Source organism: Maylandia zebra, linkage group LG8 (genome assembly GCF_041146795.1).
Source record: "Maylandia zebra isolate NMK-2024a linkage group LG8, Mzebra_GT3a, whole genome shotgun sequence".
In the NCBI taxonomy this organism is placed as follows: Eukaryota; Metazoa; Chordata; class Actinopteri; order Cichliformes; family Cichlidae; genus Maylandia; species Maylandia zebra.
This window is the reverse complement of record NC_135174.1, coordinates 8,152,205-8,175,583: the sequence shown is the minus strand read 5'-3', so window position 1 is coordinate 8,175,583 and position 23,379 is coordinate 8,152,205. Positions and strand designations below refer to the sequence as shown.

Here is a 23,379-nt window from a genome sequence, read left to right as displayed (position 1 = left end):
GGACATTGGATGTGGCATTAATTATGCTAGAAAAAGGTTGAGCCAGGGTAGAGTTGGGTTGCAAAGCAGCATGCAGAGTCAGCAGAAATGGTGGGGACAAGCTACATGACAGCTGCCAGTGTCACAAACTGTATCAGCTGAGCATCAGCTGAACTAAAAGCATCTGCCCTGTCAGCCAGAATTTAGGGTTAATTTATAAATTTTTCTGACAGTTAATTTACTCCCTATTTTTCATGAATCTTTACCACTCAACCTGGTGGTTTGAATTTTGTTTTTCTGTGTTTAATATTTATTCATATATCAATTTTTTTACAATACTTTGCCATTCATAATCCTGTTACAAAAAAAAAACAACAACAACAAGAAAGAAAAACCCTGAATTACAACACTAGTTTGGTTTGTTTATACCTGTGCAATGTGGTCATGGATGCCTCCCAGTGCCATCATGCGAAGCGTGTGCAAGGCCATCTGGAGAGCCTCGACCCCTTCCGATGTGGAGCGATTCACAGTCCAATAGGACATGAGGAACATCAGATTCACTACAGATGCATAGGCAAGAGAGAGAAACAGGAAAAGACTTGCTGTCAGGTAGTCAAATAAAGAATTTTCTACAGGCCTTAAAGCTACAGAGCTGACCACTTGGGCTCATGTCGACCTGGTGAGGGGAACTTTGGAGCGTCTCTAAAGCCTCCATACTCTTCCTCATAGGAATGGGCGAGCTGCTGGAAGCAGCGATTAGCCACGTCTGGAGCCAGTGGAGGACTTTGGCCTGCGTTTGCAGTGATGGTTGTGCCTTTTTTCAGGGCCTCAATGATCCTCTCCCCACTGGACTCCAAAGCAGGACGATTATTCTGCCACTTTAGAACACAAGTCATACTTTATGTCATTCATACACTTCCACAGAGACAGCACAGGAGGGTAAAGAGAACAAACAAAAATATAATTTAAATCTCTTTAACGACTTTTTTTCATCCCTACTAACAATGCATGAAATCTGATATAATAATGTTCCCTAATTCTTGAAGTTTTACTACCTGATCTATGATTCTGGTGAGGACCGTCTTGAACCCAGGTCTACCTCCACGGTCTCTGGGAGGGAAGTAGGTGCCTCCAATGAAAGGTCGAAGTTCAGGAGTCAACCACACACTCATAGGCCAACCACCACCTCCACTTGTTGCCTGGAAATAATTCCCAGGCAAAAATTATAAAGGGGCACTAGCAGAGTGAAGCTGAAAGAGATTTTCATGTGAAAATGTAAATGTATACAAACCTGCACAAAGGTCATGTAGACCTTATCCACATCAGGCCTCTCTTCTCTGTCTAGCTTGATGCAGATGAAGTTTTCACTAAGGATTTTGCCAATTTCCTCGTCCTCGAAGGACTCCCTCTCCATAACATGGCACCAATGGCATGTGGAATAGCCCACTGGAGGTCAAGCAAAAGAAAATTCTTAATGTAGTGATCCAGATATCTGTAATCTATGTCTCGGAGATTTTTTTTTTAACTCTTACCGGATAAAAAGATGGGTTTGTCTTCATTCTTTGCTTTGTCAAAAGCATCCTTCCCCCATGGATACCTGACCAAAAAAGGAAAAAAGAAAAACAAAACGTGGCATTTGGCCGTGCTTTCAGAAAGTATGTCCATCTGAAGTTTAAAAAGCACTCACCAGTCGACAGGGTTGTGCGCATGTTGTAGCAGGTATGGTGACCTCTCCTTAGCTAACCTGTTGGAGTGTTTGTGAGAAGTGGATGATGGCCCTTCACTCCCTGACGCCATACTCATGAAGACAGATGGACTGGACACACAAGATGCTTATGAATGTGGATCCTGATTCTTATTAGCAAAACAGAGCAATCTTGATGTTGCTGCCTCGGTGTGGGCCCAAATACAGTGACTAAATACCTTACACAATGTTAAGCCAGCCCCAGGATGTCATTGTGTTACCCTTGAGTAATACGATAAAAATACAGCTACAACATTCAGTTCAAATTTCTCTATACATACCCGTTCCTTACAGAAACACTGTCAATACCCTGTGTAGTATATCGACAAAAGAATATATAAAATAATATACTAATATTGATAGGTAATTTTTTTCTAATTACAATTCTTGAGCGTTTCTGGGGCTGTACAAGCTTGTTCAGCAGCTCATTAAAGCTGCAGTAGCTGTCAAGCAGCTGTTAGTCCAGACTGGCAGCCGTGGCGAATTCCATTTGAATATTCTCCAATTTATTATGACTTAGCTAAAAAATAAAAGTTCATACCCCGGAAAACGTCAACAAACAGCTTTCACTTTATGAGTCATTTTTGTTGAATTCGGGTGGAAAAGCTGCACATATGTGCGTGATTTTTCACGTGTAACTTAGAAGCACAATGCTAGAATTTTCATCGTTAGCGGAGGGTGGTCGATGAGTTACCAAGAAACCAGCAAGAAAAGCTAACCAGTTAATAGAAACCAAAACATATTGTCAGCCTTTGTACTTACACCGAATTGAAATGCGTGGCATTATGATTTTAATCAAATGTTTGCCCCTACGGGGGAATGTCTCTGGCCACGAGTTAGCCTTAGGGACATATTAATATGAATGATTTTATATGGGAGTATGGTGTGGTTCGACACTCGTTAGTGCTATTGTGCCACAAGCAACAACCGTATCATAATACAACAGGTCGTGACTTTTATGCTAAGCCCGCTATGCCTGCTGTAAAATGTCAAAGCAGTGTTTACGTACAGCTAGCATTAGCTACACATTAGCTGAGGCAGCGTTACCTGAGGTAGCAGGCCGCCCGGGGATGGAGGAGCGGTGACCTGTCGCTTGGTGGGTGGGGAATTTGTCTGAAACACCTTAAGTCACCCTGTGATTTCTGCTGTGGACTATACGCTCCCGAATAAGCTGCAGTTAACACGCATGTAGGTCCCGCGCGGCTATGTTTGGACGCCGAGCGACGCCATGCTAGTCTTAACATCCTAATCCACCAAGTGCGTCACTTTAGCAAGCTAACGTTAGCTAGTTTGTGAAGAGACAGCAGTCAAAACTTCCAGGCATGAGTTAAACACTTTTTTTTGCAATACCCTCACTTGACAGATGGAGGCGCGACAACAAAGCAGGAGTGGGGATCACAGGAGATAATGTATTTGTTTTGGTGATACAAAATAAAAATGACAAACTGTGCAGTAACGTCTTCTCCCAAGTTTGTTATTTTCGTAAACGAATTTAAATTAAATATAAAATCTTTACATTACCTAAAGGAAATAAAACACAAATTCTAATGTATTATAAACCATCTTCGCATTGCATTGGATATGTGAGATAAAATATATATCTGCACTTTTTTCCTACCTCCTTGTGTATGTGGCTTATAATTTAATATTACACCCTGTTCATATGCTTATTTTTCTACACATTTTTTATTTTATTAATTGTTATTAGTCTTGAATTTATACAACACAAAATGTGTTTGTTTTTGTATTTGACACATTAAATAAAAATTTAAAAACAATTTATTGTTTATTTAAAAAAGCAATACAATACTTATGTACAAGCAAAATATTTAAGCCTCTAGTAACTGTACAATATTTATATCTTTTCAATGAACCGATGAGTTATCTATGGTTTAAAGTAGAGATGGACCGATCCGATATTACGTATCGGTATCGGTCCGATACTGACCTAAATTACTGGATCGGATATCGGAGAAAAATAAAAAATGTAATCCGATCCATTAAATATCACGAAAGCAGCTCACAAAACTTGCCACACGCCGTAACTCACCTCAGAACGTTAGCATGTCGGAGCAGTATGCATCACGTGATAGAGCAGCTGTGGCATGCAGGACCTGTGGTGGTCTGGATAGCATTTGGAGCTTCGCTAGCAACCCGGCATTTCATCTCCGACAAAGTTATCCCGAGAGAAGTAAAGCAAGTGTGTAAGTCCATCTCTGAATGTTTGTAAAGCATTCCTGCATTAAGCTTAACAAGCGATATATGGAGCGACTGCCTCTTCTTGCTGCTACTTCAATCATGAAACTGCTTAACGATCAGCTGATCGGCTTTTCTGTCGCGAGTCCGTGTCTCTAGTTTGCTTTTGGCTCACTTTGCACCAGAAAGAGGAAACCAGCGGATAAACAACAGCAGCACGTTTAAGCTTGATCAGCTGTTGTTAGAATTTATTTAATATTACTTTCTACTCCAGGATCTTTTTCTACGTAGCTGACGCTGGTAACTGTGCAGGGGCGGATCTAGCAAAGTTTAGCCAGGGGGGCGATAGGGCATTAACTGGGAAAAGGGGGCACAAAGACATACTTTTCTTTCTTATTCTCATTTAAAATGTCTAGCTTTTAATAAATAATTATCTGACACCCAAAGTTTTAATTTGATGCAAAATGAATAGAAGTCCATTACTGTATATAGTAACTATTAAGTCTAATATATATACCCTAGTAAGCTATAGTACTTTTTCCTTTGGGAAGGTACCATCTGTGCAGTCTGCAATTTTGTTGAAGAAAGATGTTGAATCTATTTAATATTTCTTGAAAAATAATTGATTTCTGTGCATTTTTTTTTTCACACTGCATCAAATTAAGGTTGATTACGTCGATTAAGCATCATGAGGTGGAGCGTGAGGGGTGGTTCCCTATTTTTTATTTATTTATTTTTGTTGTTGCTGGGAGTTGGAACCCTATTAGTTAGGTTGCTTAATATTTATGCTAAGTACTCTTTAAAATACCAGAATAGGGAGGATGGTGTAGGTTTAAGTTTATTAGATTGATCAGTATTGCTGAACTATGAAATTTTTTTTTTTGCATACAGGTATAACAGAATAGCTTTAGTGTAGTTGTTGTTTTAAACTTGAGTATGAACTTATACAAAATGCAGCAAGATATTTAAAAAACAGCTTTGTTGATTAAAAAACACTATATCGGATTCATATCGGTATCGGCAGATATCCAAATTTATGATATCGGTATCGGTATCGGACATAAAAAAGTGGTATCGTGCCATCTCTAGTTTAAAGAATAAAACACACACACACCGTCATATTCAAACTAAAGAAACACAATACTTTTTCAGTTATGGTTTCATTAGTGCAGAATTGAGCTCAACAACTGTTGACACAAAGTCCTTGCGAGTTGCCAAGTCTGAGGCAACGATGTTCACACCTGATTGCTGCTTCAGCCATTTCAGGAGCTTAGGCAGACCCCTCCTAATAACGTTGGGGAAACTGTCGCAGAGACGAAGGATGTAGATGAGTATCCTATGATCTGCTGGAAGAGTCATGTTCAAACCACATACAAAGAAATCTGTGGGGAACAAGTTGAAGCTTAGTAATTATCTCAAATTATATTGTGTATAACCTGGCTGTTTAAAACTTTTTTCTCTCTGAATAGATTTTTTTTTTCTTTTATTAGTAATATAAACATACAAACAAAATGCACCATATATTACAGATTCAGAGAATAAACATTTCTTACATATTAGCAACTTTCATATATAGTGAAAATAAAATATAAAGATGGGGTCACATAAATTAACAGATTATTAACTCACTAAATCAAAATCTTCTACAAAGGAAACAAAACTCTGAATAGATGTTATTTTGGATATTTACATCCCAAGTAATATTGTTTTTTGATCACCAAAGATGAATGTCTTGCTGTCTATAACTTATAACATGGCATAGTTGAGAAAACTCACAATTGGAAGTCTTTTCCTTTCCCAAGGCTTCAGATATTTTTGATTTAACTTGTGCACGGTCCATGCTATTGGCGTAGTAATAAGTTATTTTTTTCCACATTTCAGGATGGTAGTTTGCTGGATAGTCATATGAAACTATGACATTTTTGCATTGGTCCCAGCAGTTCTGCAGTGTGGGGATGCCCTGTTGTAAGATAATGAATATCTTATTTTGAAACTATAAGCAAAGGTTACAGTAAGTACTTCAACAATGAGACTTATTTGACCTACTGATCTAAGAATAAATGAATACATTTTTTAAAAAAGAAGAAAAACTGTACACTACCGGGGGGACGAGTGTGCTTCCAAACATGGTCTTAATGAAGCCGATAAGATGGTTGTGAAGTTTATCTTTAATGTTTTTCTCAAAACCATTGAAGTTTGAAAAAGCCAGGATGATGACTTCTTTAGGATGGGCCACTGTCCAGGCATGTATTTCCCCGAGAACAGTCTGAACTCAGTGGGAAAATTAGCTGGCATTAGATAAAAGAAATCTTCTTTATAGGGTTCCTTCATGACACAGTAAGTGAGCACATGTGTTATAAATCACATTAACTAAGGCTAATTACCAAAATAGAACAGACACTTCATAAAGGAAATCAGTAACACCTGTGTTTATTTACCTTTGGTCATATTTTAAAACTTGAACTAGTTTTAAAACAGGTCTTGCCTAAAGCTTAGTAAAGGTCTTCTTAAGTTAAAAAAAATCTGCTAAAAGTTCAGTTATTTTTATATCAAAAAATTTGATATTTTAGTCTTGTACTTTTGTATATATAGTCTTGTACTTTTACATAATATGCTTATTATTACCTCAACATCAGTGCTTGTGTACAGCCCATGGTAAAAGTAAAGCCTAGTGGGATGGTGGTCATTACGTTTGCGAGCGATCCTCAAGTCAAAGTAGCGAACTCCTGCTTCCAGTTGCATTGTGATGTTGTATTCCTGTGATAAAAACCAACATCAGTCAAACATTCCATTCTCTGTTTGTTACGTTCACCTATAAATTTGATAGCGGCAGGTCAGAAACTCCCCTTACCTGGGTCATTCCCCATGTTCGTACTATTCTGCGTAAGCAATAAATCCAGCTGAATCGTTTTAGATTGTCAGGCTCTATAATAGCAGAGCTGGCATCCAAATCATAACTCACAGAGTCATGGCTTCCTACGAATGAAACACACAAATGCCTTACCAATGTTGTTTTAAAATGCTGTACAGATTTGGGAGTTGTTTTTTTATGGTGTATTTATGGGATTTTTTTTCTCATGTAGCTCTATAGTCCTCTTTTAAATGTAATGTGTATGGGCACAAATTATGGTCATAAATATTTTGTACTTGTAAATCAGGATTTGTATGTGTAAAAAGAATTTGTGTGTGCATAAAAACATTTGTGTGTGGACTTAGCCAAAACATACAAGTGAAACTCTGCACTCAAGTTTCAAGTTACTAGTACAAATTTTGACCCTAGTTTTCTTCCTTTCATCTGATTGGTCATTGTCATGTCAATCACAAATTTAACAATCCAATCAGAGAACAGATGGGTTTGGCTGTGGAGGGGCGCTTTTTTGAACTGCAGGTCCTTGAAGGGTAATACAGTTTGAAGCTGGAAGATCTCTATATAAATATCCGATAGAAACTAGGTCCCCTAAATTTCAGTAGCTGTTGAAAGGATAAAGTTGTGGTATATCAGTGGTTAGAAATACCATTATTACTTTAAAGGTTAAAGGTTAATTAAAGGTCCTTTCACATTGGATGCATGTGCTGCTAATGCTAGCTGCTAACTAAAAGCCAAGGATCCAAAATTTGTTGCGCTGGCTGCTGAGCTCTGTGGGGTTTTGCGGCAGCTCTACCTGTACTAGATGCACCTGCTCCTTGTCGTTTCTATCTCTGACTTTATGTCCTCTACAAGAGTTTCTGTTTTTTTTTTTATCTTCAAATGTTCAATAGAAACATGTAACGCTAATTCATAACGAAGAAAGCTTTGTAACTATCCCCACTAGTGAAGACTGTCATTTCCACAACACTGCCATTTGGGTACAGTCTCCACACTAGCCAAGTACAACTACTGTATTTCTTGCAAATAATTAACAAATTAATTAACAAATGCAGCAGAAACCACAACCTTTTTCATTCATTTTGTTTGTTTGAATTCTGACTGAATAAATGCTACCACTAAATGCTATTGGAGGTGCCCCAAAAAAATCTGCAGTGTAGATTGCAGAAAAGTATTTCTGTTAACAAAATGGTCCGATTTGACACACTGTACATGCTGTGTTTGATGTTGGACACAGTTGCACTGTATACATTTACCTGGTATGGCTAGTTTGAAGAGAGGAATTGTCCAAAGTTCAGATGGTAGTTGTGACATCCAGTCAGTGTAGTTCGCGATCTTTATATTCCCTTTCTTTGCAGACATCTACACAAAACATTTTTAAACTTACAGGAGAGTCTCTTAGAAATTCAGTGGTTCTAGGCAACAGTGAACACATTAAGCACAAACATAAAGGTCACAAGTTTTAAGAATTAACACTTACCCTGCCAAAGTCATGCACCAGCTGTAGTTTACTTCGTTATTCCTTCAGATTTGACAGTGTACACAAACTGACACAGTCAGACAATCAGAGGCTTAGCTTTGTCACTGCTCCTCAGAAGGACTTCATTGTTATGTTGTAAGAGTTAAAACGTCAGCTGTCTTACCGGTTTTGCAAGGATGCAATCAAAACAAGGAATGTTTGATCAACAAGATATAACGCCCCAATGAAGCTTCCTCATACCCTCAGTATTCACTAGGAAAAAAACAAAGGCTTTCACTACACTTTTAATTCTGATATTAGTGCAGACTTCAGTAGTGGATTTCAGTCTGCACTCAAAAAAGTAAACTAAGGCACTTGTTTGATGAGTTCGTTGATAAGTTTAACCGATGTCTCTAGCAATAAGATCTCTGGAAATTATTGAGAAAAAAACCAAGGGCTGAAACACTTTTTTGTACTAAAAAGGTTTGCAGGGTGCATATTTATCAAGAGTACCATTACAAACTGTTCAGAAAAGAGATCATTACCTGCAGGACAGACATCAGTAACAATATTTAAATTTTTTTGATAGACATGCTGAAGTGACGAAGGAAGCCTTAAAAGAATCTTTAATACAAATCAGTACTCTGTCTCCTTTGGTTTTCCTGTCAGTTTGACAAATGCCGCCCAATGTTATGTCCAAATCGGAGAGATTTTTGTTTAGCTAGACTACAGCAAGGACAAAAATATTGAAACAGCATTCACACATTATTAAATGTAATAATCCTTTTCTGTTTTTTGAAATCATGTAGGCAAATTATTTCAGTAGGGCTGCTTGGCACTTGTTGTCTCAGCAGGCTGTTTATTGATCTTTATGAGAATATCTGAATTATTTTAGCTAGACAGGCAGGCAAATGGCCTGTTATTGCCATTAATTTGATCTATATATGTCTAAATATTTGCTGAACACTGCTAAGAAAAACTATATTAGAGAGAAAACCTAGTCAAACTATTTCTTGGAGAAGTAGCACTGTTTTTTCTTTAGCTTCAGAGAGCTACTCCTTGAAGCTTCTGCCTCCCTCTCATTCACACACGTTCTGTCTTGCTTCTATTGACTTTCATTCCTCTTCTCACCAGAGCATGCCTCCATCTCTCCAGGCTCAGCATTATGATCTTCATAATGCTGTCTGCAAACAGTATAGTTTACAGAGACTTCTGCCTGATTTCATCAGTCAACCTGTTGCTACTGTAAAGGCTCAGAGCAGATCCCTGATGTTGTCCCACACCGCCTTAAATCCATCTGTCTCTGACCGAGATCACTGTCTTGTTAACACTGAAAGTCTTATGCCACCCTCACATATAGTGCTTCTCTGCCACTCCTGACTTTCTCGTGCAATACCACAGTTTTGCCGTTGACACCCTATCATATGCTTTCCCTGAATAACAAAAGACTTAGTGCAACTCCTCCTGACCTTCTCTATACTTCTCCATCAACACTCTCAAAGCTAACATCACATCTGTAGTGCTCATTCTAGGCATGAAGCCGTACCGTTGCTCACTGATGGCCACCTCTGTTCTTAAAAAGAGAAACTAGCTGTCAACAGGGTTAAACCACTGAGGAGGAGGCCATTCTTAAAATGTATTCAAACATTAATTTCCACTCTTGTAAATTACAAAGTGAACTCATGCGTAATAAATCACATATTTTCTCTTGTCTGTACACAGATTGTTCTCTGCGACATTCTTAAGCCATCTGGTTTGACGAGTAGTCTAGCCTACTGTTGACATGACTCACCTTAACTTGTGCTACCGGTAGATCATGTTTTTAGCATCCACAGCTATCAGATTGGTACATATGGGCAAAGTAGTTACTGTTTTGTGTAATGTATTGTGTTGTAGGCTACAGATTTATTGTAAAGGAAACAGGTTGGAGGAGAGATACACCGGAGCCCTATAAACACTGTTTATGGAGTAATCAAGTTAAGATAAAGTTATTCTGTTAAATGTAAGTTTTGCATAGAGGGGTTACTATTTGGGAAGCATTTTAGATGAGGTGTTAGCAGCCTATAAAAGACAGATTTGAAATGCTTTGTTCTATATGAACAATGACCACAAAACAGAAACAAAATATTTTAACTTTTTTTTATTAGACTTTTGATGTTGCAAAGCCGACTATAACACAAAAATTTATAGGCTTTTCAAGGACTTGACTTCAGGTTGATTATCTAGCCTTGGCCAGACCCAACATATTCTGGCCTCTTTTGTAGATTGAATAATACTGTTTGAGGAAGACATCACTCAGGGTCCACATGTTGCCACCTGTAGCACCGAAGCCTTAGCCTAAACACTACCATTTGCAACATCCACATGTAATTGATTAAAAATATTTACTTTGTTTTCTGTTTTTTTTTTCTGTGTACTTTTACTTAGAAACTGTGATCACACTGATCACACATAAATTATTGCAAAGCTCTGCATACCAATAATGTGAATGCTGAAAGAGCATTTGGGTCTTTGGGTTGTGGTGGAGTAAGATATTTACATCATGGTAGCTGAAACGTGCAGCAAATGTGTGATGCTGTCAATATGGTAAGGTAAGCTTGGTAAGCAAGCTGCCCCAGTCTAAGTTTACTCCTAATGGGTAATTGCTGAGTGATCGGAGGGTGAAATTAATGCCTTTTCATGCTATTATTAGCATTTTACTCCCTAATATGTCTCCCAGAGCTGATAGTATGACATTCATATTCATTAAAGAAGGTCATCATTTATGAGTTGATATCATTCACCCCCAAAATTTTGTTTTGGAGACACATGTTTTTCACACAACAATTACAATACCAGTTGGAAACAACTGCACTGTTATTATTTACTCAGCATGGCTAGTTTAAACAGAGGAAGATGGCCTTTGTGACAATCCGCCATTGAAGCATTTATTTTCCCTTTGCCTTTTTCTGCATAGATCTATAAAAAACATTTTTAGTCTCTTATAAATTCAGTGACATTAAGCAAAAATGAACAAATTAAGCTCAGGCATAAAAGTCAAAAGTGTTTGGGAATAGCACTTACCCTGCCAAAGTAATGCTCCACTTGTAGCTTAAATCTTTATCACTTTAGATTTGAGAGTGTACATGAACTGACACAGTCAACCAACTGAAGATTAGTTATTGCTCCCCAGGAGCACCTCATTTATATGCTTTGAGGGGGATAACGTCAGCTGTCTTTCAAGTTTTGTTGTGAAGCAATCTGAAAGAGGAATCTGGTAAAATCTCCTTATGCCATCATTATTCATTAGAAAATACAATGAGATCACAAATGCTTTCAACACACTTTTAACTCTCTGACTGGAGTGGACAAAAAGCCATAAATCAGTGGTTCATAAACGGTCTCTTGAATGCCGCTCTGCAGAAGCCCAAAACAATCTGAAGCGGTCGTCAACAATAAATTATGATCTACACTGAATTTGACTCTTAATAGATTTTTATATAACCATGAGCCCATTCTTAAATCCATAATTAGTGTTTTTATATAATTATGTGCCCCCAAAACATTAAACACCTTAGTTACACCACGGATGACTTCATCCTAGATCCTAAATCAGGCACACAGATCATGTTTGTGAGTTTCGTTCTCTTTCGACAAATACAATAAGAATAAACAAAAACAAATTTGTTCCTACAGACATGTGAAAACAGCACCGCGGTCAGTGGTTTCATACACAGTAACCTGCATGTCAAAGTGTTCTTGGGCAAGAAGCTGAACCCTGAATTTATCCAGATGGATCCACTGGAGTGCGGGTGTGTGAGTGTTGTGTTTAAAGTGCTTAGACATTTAAAAAAAAAAAAAATACTTGTATAGATGTGTGTGAGTGAGGCTTGTAGTAAGGAAAGCACTTTGAGTCCTCACATTAGTAGAAAATGTGTACAGTAGTGATGGGCAGATGAAGCCCCATGAAGCACTGAAGCTTTTCATCCAATTGGTTCACCCCAACGCGAAGCTTCATGAAGCTTCATTTGCTCTAGCAGGACACCTACTGGACGTAAAAATAATAGCTGGCATGAATTTGAAGAGTGTGGCATTTTGCACACAGCCTGTAAATGTCAACAACAAAAGGAGTGTGTAAAACATGTATATTGTAGTGATGGCAGTATACTGTGTATATTTATAGTGGCAGTATGGGAAATGATTATTTGGAAATGCTTGAAATGGAAATGATCATTTACTGTGAGGTGAGGTGTGGTTGGGGTGTGGACAGTGGTTGTGCTTTTGTAACGTTGAGGTATGGACAGCTACACAGTCCTGCCTGTTCACATTTTATTCTGTAAAAACTAAATTTTCACTGCTTTTATGACCTTTTTAGTGGGGAGAACATAGCTAGGATTTAATGATTTAACAAATCTTTTGAATCCTTTGTCCTCCACAATGCTAAATGGCTGGGAGTCCTCAATCACCATGCTGACCAGGTCTTCATCTATTTGAGATTGTTCTCCTGAGGAAAGACAATAAAGACAAAGCACAAATATAAATATCACACACGTAACTTATAACAGTTGTATAATATTGTTATATCATTTAGTAACATTACTGCATCCTATATTATCATTGCATTTGATGGCTCACCTGGTCTTGCTCCACGATCGGTGTCCCCCTTATTCTCATGCAAAGCTCTGTAGTGCCTAAGCATGGATGAGGTGTTGCTGTTATATCCCAGCTCCCTGGCACATAGCAAACACTTCACCTTGTACAAAAGTCAAGACAGCTCAACATAAATTGTATTGCACCATCAGTATCATGAAAATACATCTTCTGTAGAAATTTACATACCTTGTTGGGAGGAATAAGATCAAAATGTTCCCACACAGGGGAGGACATCCTCCTCTTCTTAGCTGGCTCCATTCTCTCCTGACTTTCTCTCCTCACTCTCATAAACCTCCATACGGTCTCCAAACTCTCACTAACCGCAACTCTCCATCAAACACCCACATTTTTGAATGAAGTCTGAGGGGTTTATATCGCTGTCATATCTCGCGGCAAAGTTCGAACCACTTCATGAACCAGTCACGTGGTACAGCCGGGCAGCGAGGCTTCGGACGTCATCATTTTCAGCTCCTCCCATAAATGAAGCAAGCCTCGATACGCGCTTCGCGGAAACGCCCCCTCCATTACTCGACACACGCTCCGAAGCCTCGATACAGAACGTCCCATCACTAGTGTACAGTGGCTTGCAAAAGTATTCTACCCCCTTGAACTTTCCCACATTTTGTCACATTACAGCCACAAACATGAATCAAGTTTTTGGATTCCACGTGAAAGACCAACACAAAGTGATGTACACGTGAGAAGTGGAACGAAATCATACATGATTCCAAACATTTTTTACAAATAAATAACTGAAAAGTGGGGTGTGCGTAATTATTCAGCCCCCTGAGTCAATACTGTAGAACCACCTTTTGCTGCAATTACAGCTGCCAGTCTTTTAGGGTATGTCTCTACCAGCTTTGCACATCTAGAGACTGAAATCTTTGCCCATTCTTCTTTGCAAAACAGCTCCAGCTCAGTCAGATTAGATGGACAGCGTTTGTGAACAGCAGTGTTCAGATCTTGCCACAGATTCTCGATTGGATTTAGATCTGGACTTTGACTGGGCTGTTCTAACACATGGATATGTTTTGTTTTAAACCATTCCATTGTTGCCCTGGCTTTATGTTTAGGGTCGTTGTCCTGCTGGAAGGTGAACCTCCGCCCCAGTCTCAAGTCTTTTGCAGACTCCAAGAGGTTTTCTTCCAAGATTGCCCTGTATTTGGCTTCATCCATCTTCCCATCAACTCTGACCAGCTTCCCTGTCCCTGCTGAAGAGAAGCAGCCCCAGAGCATGATGCTGCCACCACCATATTTGACAGTGGGGATGGTGTGTTCAGAGTGATGTGCAGTGTTAGTTTTCCGCCACACAGTGTTTTGCATTTTGGCCAAAAAGTTCCATTTTGGTCTCATCTGACCAGAGCACCTTCTTCCACATGTTTGCTGCGTCCCCCACATGGCTTGTGGCAAACTGCAAACGGGACTTCTTCTGGTTATCTGTTAACAATGCCTTTCTTCTTGCCACTCTTGCATAAAGGCCAACTTTGTGCAGTGCACGACTAATAGTTGTCCTATGGACAGATTCCCCCACCTGAGCTGTAGATCTCTGCAGCTCGTCCTGAGTCACCATGGGCCTCTTGGCTGCATTTCTGATCAGCGCTCTCCTTGTTCAGCCTGTGAGTTTAGGTGGACGGCCTTGTCTTTGTAGGTTTACAGTTGTGCCATACTCCTTCCATTTCTGAATGATGGCTTGAACAGTGCTCCGTGGGATGTTCAAGGCTTGGGAAATCTTTTTGTAGCCTAAGCCTGCTTTAAATTTCTCACTAACTTTATCCCTGACCTGTCTGGTGTGTTCTTTGGACTTCATGATGTTGTTGCTCCCAATATTCTCTTAAACAACCTCTGAGGCCGTCACAGAGCAGCTGTATTTGTACTGACATTAGATTACACACAGGTGCACTCTATTTAGTCATTAGCACTCATCAGGCAATGTCTATGGGCAACTGACTGCACTCAGACCAAAGGGGGCTGAATAATTATGCACACCCCACTTTGCAGTTATTTATTTGTAAAAAACGTTTGAATCATGTATGATTTTCGTTCCACTTCTCACGTGTGCACCACTTTGTGTTGGTCTTTCACGTGGAATTCCAATAAAGTTGATTCATGTTTGTGGCTGTAATGTGACAAAATGTGGAAAAGTTCAAGGGGGCCGAAAACTTTTGCAAGCCACTGTATTCTCCTTCTGTATCCCAGTTATGAGATCCAGTTCTGGCTTTGGATTTGAGTATGAAGTATGTATCCATAGAGTGTTTTTGAACTACTTTTTTTTTGATAGACTCACATATTATGTCACTTCATGACATATGACATCACTCTCCTGTGTGTTAAATTGAAATAGTAATATCAATAAAAGCAGGAAGTCTAAGAATTGACTGTTTCCTTTACAACAATTTCATCCACTTGCAGTTACTCTGTTACATAAATACCGTTGCATTTCTTCCTATCTGTTAAAGTTTCCATCACATTCCACATTCATCTCCATAGCTCGTGACTTTGTGAGAATCTTCCTGTTGAAGATAAGCAGCAAAAGATGCGACCCATGAAAGCAATGTGACCCATGACTAAAGCCTTCCCACATTTCTACACAGCCGTTTAAAGAAAACCAGAGTTTAGAAAATTGCTTCCCTGCAGTGTATTGAATACTAGAGTCAATCCTTGAATACAAGAGTCCATTGACTAAAAATGCAATACATGTTGATGTGCAACTTGTCACAGTTTGAGATCCACTGCTATATATAAATACAGCCTGGTGGAAAACTGTGCTATACTAAACAGTGTGCTCATGTTAAACTATCTTGTGAACACCATCCACTGCATTTGAGTTTAATGGGGCAAAGGGGTAAAGGGCTGGAACATTAAATCCCTTTCAGGTGAGATAAAATAAAAATGATGGTCATTTCATCCATGAAGGAAAATAAAAAGTAAAGAAAAAATAACAATCTTATTGTTCTTTTGGCTGCTCCCTTTAGGGGTCGCCATTGGCCTCTGTTTAAACACTATCCATATCATCCTATTCTGTCACACTAACCATCCACATGTCCTCTTTCACTACATCTTCTCTGTGGTCTCCTTTTGTTCCTCCTGCCTGCAAACTACATGTTCAACATATCCAACATCCAATATATCCACTTCCGCTGCTCTGCATCAAACCACCTCAGCTTTGCCTCTCTAACTTTGCCTCCAAACTGCTCAACCCGAGCTGTCCCTCTGTTATACTAACCTCTAATACTTTCTCTCACGGTCAGTGCCAATAAAACTTAACATCTATAATTCTGCCAGCTCTAGTTTTGCCTGCTGTCTTTTTTGTTAGCGTCACTTTTTCCAAACCATACATCACAGCACATCGTTACAGAAAATGGTTAGTCTTACCCTCCACATATGTTCTGTTTTCTACTTATGGTGCATATCTGACTCAAAAATACATTCCTATTGTGTAAATCTGATGTTTTAAAATAGGAAATTAATTTTATTCTTTTGCAAACGACAACATGAACTCCTTAGTAATAATTCACATCCTTCTTGATTTGGGGACACACAGATTGTCCTCTGCTACAGTCTTGAATCATCTGGTCTGACCAGTAGTCAAGCCTACAGTGGACACAATTTGGTGACCTTGTGACTGCCCTTAACTTGTGCTGCTTGTAGATCATGTTTGTTAGCATTCACAAATATCCTATGCCATCCCATTGCTGTTTCATAACTTCAGCTGTTTTGCTTAATGTTAATCATTGTATATTAGGCTACAGATACAGCTCAGCCTTGCAAGATAACTCACATGAAATGATCAATTTTTTCTTTTTTATTAACTGTTTTGTAAGTTAAGTCTAAAAAAGTCTTTGGTAGAGTTCTTCGGGTAAGTAGGTCTCAAACTTATAGGTCAAGTAGGTCTTGAAAATTAAAAATACAACAGTTTTGTTCTATTCATTGTACACTATTTACAGATATTTTTCATTTTGTCCGGGCTTTTATGTTTAATGGTTTTTGAAATATTCATGGTCAAACACTGCCTCACATTTCAATACGCATAAAAAAGAGCACCGAAAATGGGTAGATGTAAAAAAAAAAAAAAAAAAATTCACAGGATTGAGGCTCTGGCATGAACTCTGGATGTGTGTTTTTTCTATGTTTTCGATTCACTGGAGGAGCATGACTTCTTATATCTCAACAGCGCCATGTGCTTTTATGGCTGTCATTATATGTTCTTGCTCCTTGTCTGCAAGTTAACCAGGACACAGTAACAACAGAACAAATTCTGACAGTAAATCAGATTTGCTAAGTTGGACAGATACTTGCTGGTAGGCTTTTGGATCACTTCAAGCTTGATCCTAGTCTTTATCAGTTGGGTGTTAGACCAGGGGTGGGCAACTCCAGGCCTCGAGGGCCGGTGTCCTGCAGGTTTTAGATATCACCCTGTGTCAACACACCTGAATCGAATGATGAGTTCATTACCAGGCCTCTGGAGAACTTCAAGACATGTTGAGGAGGTAATTTAGCCATCTATGTTAGATCAAGGACACATCTAAAACCTGCAGGACTCCGGCCCTCGAGGACCCAGATATATTAAAATGTTATATTATGTTATTATATGCTGTCTTTTGTAAATTAATGTCCAGAAGATTGAAATGTCCCAAATTCACTGGGAGGTCAGTGGCTTTATTCCTGCTTTCCACGTCAAACTGGAACTACCCCAGTTCACTAACAGAGAACCAAATGGAGCTGCTCCAGGAACACATAGAACATATTAAACTGCCTAATGACTTATATTTAAACAAAATACATGACAAATAGAGTTAACTCCTTGTGGGCTGTTGTGAAATTTATACCTGGAGAATGCTGCTACAGTCTTAAGACATGTGGTTTGACCAGGAGTCTACCCTACGGTGGACGAGGTTTGCTGACCTTATGACTCTCATTAGTTTGTGCTTTTTGTATTTTTTGGCATTCACACGTATCTCATTGACACATTGGCCTGTTTCACAATTTCAGGTGTGTTACCTAATTTTAAATGTGTTGCACTGATTTCCCCTTCACACTTTAAAAGATTCCCAAATTCTGGAAGAACCCAAGGCTCATTTGTCTTATTTAGATAAGCCAGCCAATCAAGATATTTGAAGTCTCATCTGTAGCGCCATCACTAAACCTGACTCCTTTCCACTCTCACATGGATAACTGGATATACAGGGAGTGCAGAATTATTAGGCAAATTAGTATTTTGTCCACATCATCCTCTTCATGCATGTTGTCTTACTCCAAGCTGTATAGGCTTGAAAGTCTACTACCAATTAAGCATATTAGGTGATGTGCAACTCTGTAATGAGAAGGGGTGTGGTCTAATGACATAAACACCCTATATCAGGTGTGCATAATTATTAGGCAACGTCCTTTCCTTTGGCAAAATGGGTCAAAAGAAGGACTTGACAGGCACAGAAAAGTCAAAAATAGTGAGATATCTTGCAGAGGGATGCAGCAGTCTCAAAATTGCAAAGCTTCTGAAGCGTGATCATCGAACAATCAAGCGTTTCATTCAAAATAGTCAACAGGGTCGCAAGAAGCATGTGGAAAAACCAAAGCGCAAAATAACTGCCCATGAACTGAGAAAAGTCAAGCGTGCAGCTGCCAAGATGCCACTTGCCACCAGTTTGGCCATATTTCAGAGCTGCAACATCACTGGAGTGCCCAAAAGCACAAGGTGTGCAATACTCAGAGACATGGCCAAGGTAAGAAAGGCTGAAAGACGACCACCACTGAACAAGACACACAAGCTGAAACGTCAAGACTGGGCCAAGAAATATCTCAAGACTGATTTTTCTAAGGTTTTATGGACTGATGAAATGAGAGTGAGTCTTGATGGGCCAGATGGATGGGCCCGTGGCTGGATTGGTAAAGGGCAGAGAGCTCCAGTCCGACTCAGACGCCAGCAAGGTGGAGGTGGAGTACTGGTTTGGGCTGGTATCATCAAAGATGAGCTTGTGGGGCCTTTTCGGGTGGAGGATGGAGTCAAGCTCAACTCCCAGTCCTACTGCCAGTTTCTGGAAGACACCTTCTTCAAGCAGTGGTACAGGAAGAAGTCTGCATCCTTCAAGAAAAACATGATTTTCATGCAGAACAATGCTCCATCACATGCGTCCAAGTACTCCACAGCGTGGCTGGCAAGAAAGGGTATAAAAGAAGAAAAACTAATGACATGGCCACCTTGTTCACCTGATCTGAACCCCATTGAGAACCTGTGGTCCATCATCAAATGTGAGATTTACAAGGAGGGAAAACAGTACACCTCTCTGAACAGTGTCTGGGAGGCTGTGGTTGCTGCTGCACGCAATGTTGATGGTGAACAGATCAAAACACTGACAGAATCCATGGATGGCAGGCTTTTGAGTGTCCTTGCAAAGAAAGGTGGCTATATTGGTCGCTGATTAGTTTTTGTTTTGTTTTTGAATGTCAGAAATGTATATTTGTGAATGTGGAGATGTTATATTGGTTTCACTGGTAAAAATCAATAATTGAAATGGGTATATATTTGTTTTTTGTTAAGTTGCCTAATAATTCTGCACAGTAATAGTCACCTGCACACACAGATATCCCCCTAAAATAGCTCAAACTAAAAACAAACTAAAAACTACTTCCAAAAACATTCAGCTTTGATATTGATGAGTTTTGGGGTTCATTGAGAACATGGTTGTTGTTCAATAATAAAATTATTCCTCAAAAATACAACTTGCCTAATAATTCTGCACTCCCTGTAGTAGGGTTGGCCAAACAAAACTGGACCTCCTGAAAGGATACAGGCAGGTGCCTCATTTCCCATTATACATCTGAAATATCTTTCTTTGTGACGCCTGATCACCTACTACAGTATACTGTAAAGCCTTTAAGAGTCACTATCCAAAGGCTAATCAATACTGCACTGTCTAGTGCCTAGGCATAACAATATTACCACTGGTCAGGTCAGGGCTGTTTTGGTAGCAAAAGAGGGACAAAGAAAAATATTAAGCAGGTCGTCAAAACGGTTTGCCTGATCAATGTACTTAACTGTGACACTGTGACTTATTCTTCAGCATGGTGAGATTACACAGATTTTGCAGGAATTTTTTGATAGATGTGAAAGTGCATGTTAAATGTGAGTTTGGCAAGGGTGTTGTCACCTATTTAGGGAAACAATGAGGGCATGGGCATGTGTGTGCCTTGCTGGCCAAGGTTCAGGCCATTCTGGACTTTTCTGTGCCCAACACATGATGTTAACTCTGCTAGTTTCTAGGCATGTCTGGATACTATTTCTGCAAGGACTTTGTGAATGTGGTTGTGCTTTTGACTGATTTTCAAGCCCTGACAACCCTTTTGTGTGGACTTCTGAGTGTTGGGATTAATTTAATTCAGCCAAGCATCTTCTATGCAGTGTCCCAGTGCTGGCTGCCACTGATTATGCTTGTGCTTGTGTTAAACTAAAGGTTGATGTCAGTTGTTGTTTCATAACTTTGGCAGTGTTACCTTAATATTGATTACTGTGTTGTAGGCTAAGATTTATTTTATTTATATACATATTTTATACGTGACTATTATCTGTTAAGTAAATAAAAGAAGAAAGCAGTTTTGGATTCAACCAATTCTCAAGAATAGAAGCAGCAGGGAGAATTTTATGGTTTCATCCATGGTTTCATGTGTGTGACATTTTAAGATTTCAGTGGGGCAGTTTGGTACCAGAGAAGGTATACAAATAATTTCAGAGAGCCAACTGACCCAGAACAGCATGTAGCTGTGTATATCATATATAACAGTGCACATATTGAGCCACAAGCACACTTGTTGCCAAATGCAGTGGTCTGTTTGGTCAGATTCAAATCTAACTTGATTGAATAAATAAATAATGCGAATTTGTACATCACACCACTGAAGAAAAAAAGATGCCCAGTGTTAGACTAAAGTTTGCTATTTACCAAAGATTTTGGCTTTGATTTTGGTTTGTACAACCTAAACACTCAGAAAATGCCTAATAACAGATGCAATAAATGTGATACCTTAAACACGTGCTGCACTGTACTGGATGAAATGAACTACTGCAATACTACAAAAGCTACAAGTGTGAAAAAGTTGGCTACTACTGTTTGTACAACAACACACTTTCCACATTGTTTGTCTGCTTGCCTTTACCCCACTGGGCCTGACTTGTAACTGAGAGCGAAATTTAAAAATGACCAGTAGGTGGCAGCAAACGTTAAGAATCTATCTACTTTATCTACTGTTATTAGCTTTTATAATTAATAATGGGTTTTTTATGTCTTGAATTGACACAGCTCATGGTTTATTGAACATTTTATTGATTACATTACATAGTAAACAATAAAACCTACAATCATACATCCTGCAGTAATACGAGATTAATTATGACTAATTAACAGCCTGACCTGACATCATTTGACTGAGCCACACCCAATCCAAACAACAACAAAACACTCACTGGCATGAAAAAGAAGCACTGACCATGAAGTCCTTGTCCATATAGGGCAGGATATTTTTGTCTCTGTTATTGATCCGTTTTTGGTCATTTTTTTTCTTCATCCCTACCTATCAAATCAACATTACCAGCACCAAAATCCCCACAAAATAATAGATCCTTAATTAATTATGTTAAGTTTGATATTCATAGCTATTTTGTGACATTTTACATTAGAATTTGTTTTTATCAACAATCCTGTTTATCTTACCTCTTTGTGTTTCTACCGGGACACACTTTCTGCATTCCTTGCCTTTATGGTTTAGTCCACTGGGCCTGACATGTAACTGAGAAAGAAACTAGCCAGATGATATCAGCAAACAATATGAGCATTCACTTAGATTTAAGTTTTTAATGGTTTAACTATTATCACCTTCTTAATTTATAACCATTTTCTAAATTAAGAACTTGCTTTTACTACATAGCTCATAGTTTATTGTTTATTTAACTGTATGTATCTAATTTAATACATCCATATGATTTTAATGACTAAAACCTCAAGTTCTATATATAAACTGTAGGTTTCATGCATTTCAATGCATCATAAAAAACTTACAGAATAAGTATATGAAAATTATTATAATTATTCTTATGTAATTATACCACTCAGTTGGTGACTGTGTGGGGATGGCTGGTTATGGTGCACCTGAGTTTATGCTTGGTATTCCATATGATGAAGCAATTGACATGTGGTCTCTGGGGCTGGTAGCTGTGGAGCTTTCTATAGAGGTGCCACTCTGCCCTGGGGATATGGATTATGATGTTTTGAAATTTATCATAGACATCAGGGTCAGCCACCAGATTATGTTCTGGACTCTGGCTTGTGCACTGATGACTATTTCATAGAAGACAACTACAACGAACAGCACTGGACATTTAAGAGTGAAAAACAATTTCAATACGAGACAAGATTACAATCCCAGAATACTCGATGTATTGATAACCTCGAACAACTACTGAAAATGTTCAACATTTATTTGTCAGCCTAGTTAAACAGATGTTGGCCTTGGATGCAAACCAGCACATAACACCCTCAGAGGTTCTCCAGGATCCCTTTTAGACCCTGGCCTCTCTGCGAGTTCCCCCTGCACTGACATGAGTAGCACAGGGGGAAAAACTTTGTGGTCTTTCAGCAGCTTTCAAGCTGGAAAAGAGAAAGACCACAAAAATCAATCTCAAGCACAGTTTCTTTTACCCCAGATAAAAGTGAAAAACACACAAATAGGGGTTGGAAAAGGCAACTAACAGCAAATTACACTCCAAAGATTAATTAACCTGCTTTGGCTGTTTGTTTGTTTTTTAATTTTCACTCCCCCCCCCAAAAAAACCTCTATGGGAACTAACAATTCTTGTGAAAAACAACAACAAACAACAATGAATATGGTCTTGAACTTGGGCACAATTTTTCTTAACATCCATTTAGTAATCTCTATGTCAAGTTCTTACTAATATTCAAAGCAGAGCAGCAGACACCTTACCATCACATTAGTCCTTCAGTCAGACTCACACCACCATGTTCACACTGATAAATTCGATGCAAATTGGAAATAAATTGGATATTAATTAATAAACCTGCTTTAAGCATCATATAATTATTGTTTGTAATTCTTTATAAATATATAAATAGTGCTAGGGCCCAGAATGCAGCTAAATCTATTTTTGGTTAGTATGTTTAGTTATTTTATTTTAAAATATAACATTTTTTAAGACTATTGTTGGTTTTAATCTAGTTTAAACCAAACCAGCCAATCAGAATTTTTGCATCCAAGTATGTGATTGGTTGGTTTTGTGGCACACTTATAACGGTGTACAGAGAGTTGAGTGTGCATGAAGCAGAGATGTTGTGAGCGCGAACGACACACTGAGAGCAGGTCCGCAGCTGTCTGTCAGCACACAGAGCAGAGATCTGAGGAAGAGCAAATGCGAACAAATGAGCGAGAGGGGCTGTAATTATGTGTGCATATGAATAATAGCAAACACTGAAATATATGTCTTGCACATAAGAATGAATT

At 38.8% G+C, this 23,379-nt stretch overlaps 3 protein-coding genes and 1 long non-coding RNA gene across 6 annotated transcripts in view; 1 reads left to right on the top strand and 3 right to left on the bottom strand.

Moving 5' to 3' along the window:
- spata20 (spermatogenesis associated 20) overlaps window positions 1–3,057 on the bottom strand; it is a 57,001-nt gene extending 53,944 nt beyond the window's left edge. Inside the window, exons 1-7 of one of the 2 annotated variants that reach the window (XM_076887259.1) lie at window positions 2,771–3,055; window positions 1,667–1,795; window positions 1,512–1,576; window positions 1,271–1,425; window positions 1,035–1,178; window positions 656–857; window positions 409–539 (exon numbers count right to left, since the gene is read on the bottom strand). In XM_076887259.1, coding sequence (XP_076743374.1) covers window positions 409–539; window positions 656–857; window positions 1,035–1,178; window positions 1,271–1,425; window positions 1,512–1,576; window positions 1,667–1,795; window positions 2,771–2,967 — 1,023 coding nt within the window. In that variant the 5' untranslated portion in view covers window positions 2,968–3,055. Of the gene's footprint in view, window positions 1–408; window positions 540–655; window positions 858–1,034; window positions 1,179–1,270; window positions 1,426–1,511; window positions 1,577–1,666; window positions 1,796–2,770 lie in introns of both variants that reach the window. The other variant, XM_076887260.1, reaches the window with a different exon arrangement.
- Window positions 1–23,379, top strand: part of LOC101477581 (uncharacterized) — a 95,581-nt gene that overhangs the window by 14,424 nt on the left and 57,778 nt on the right. The gene's annotated exons all lie outside the window — the stretch shown is intronic.
- Window positions 4,918–8,517, bottom strand: LOC112431157 (PI-PLC X domain-containing protein 1-like). Of its 2 annotated transcripts, XM_076887258.1 has the most exons (8): window positions 8,429–8,517; window positions 8,266–8,332; window positions 8,042–8,147; window positions 6,771–6,895; window positions 6,545–6,676; window positions 6,021–6,185; window positions 5,696–5,879; window positions 4,918–5,301 (listed from the first exon to the last, which is right to left on the bottom strand). In XM_076887258.1, exons 3-8 carry the CDS (start codon window positions 8,145–8,147, stop codon window positions 5,072–5,074), a joined length of 942 nt encoding a protein of 313 aa, XP_076743373.1. In that variant the 5' UTR covers window positions 8,266–8,332; window positions 8,429–8,517; the 3' UTR covers window positions 4,918–5,071. The 2 variants fall into 2 exon arrangements, with proteins under 2 accessions (XP_076743373.1, XP_076743372.1); XM_076887257.1 differs by lacking the exon at window positions 8,429–8,517 and having other exon boundaries at window positions 8,266–8,405.
- Window positions 12,223–13,435, bottom strand: LOC143419950 (uncharacterized). The gene is made up of 4 exons (XR_013099976.1): window positions 13,063–13,435; window positions 12,859–12,976; window positions 12,690–12,727; window positions 12,223–12,268 (listed from the first exon to the last, which is right to left on the bottom strand). It is a non-coding gene; the product is annotated as an uncharacterized LOC143419950 (long non-coding RNA).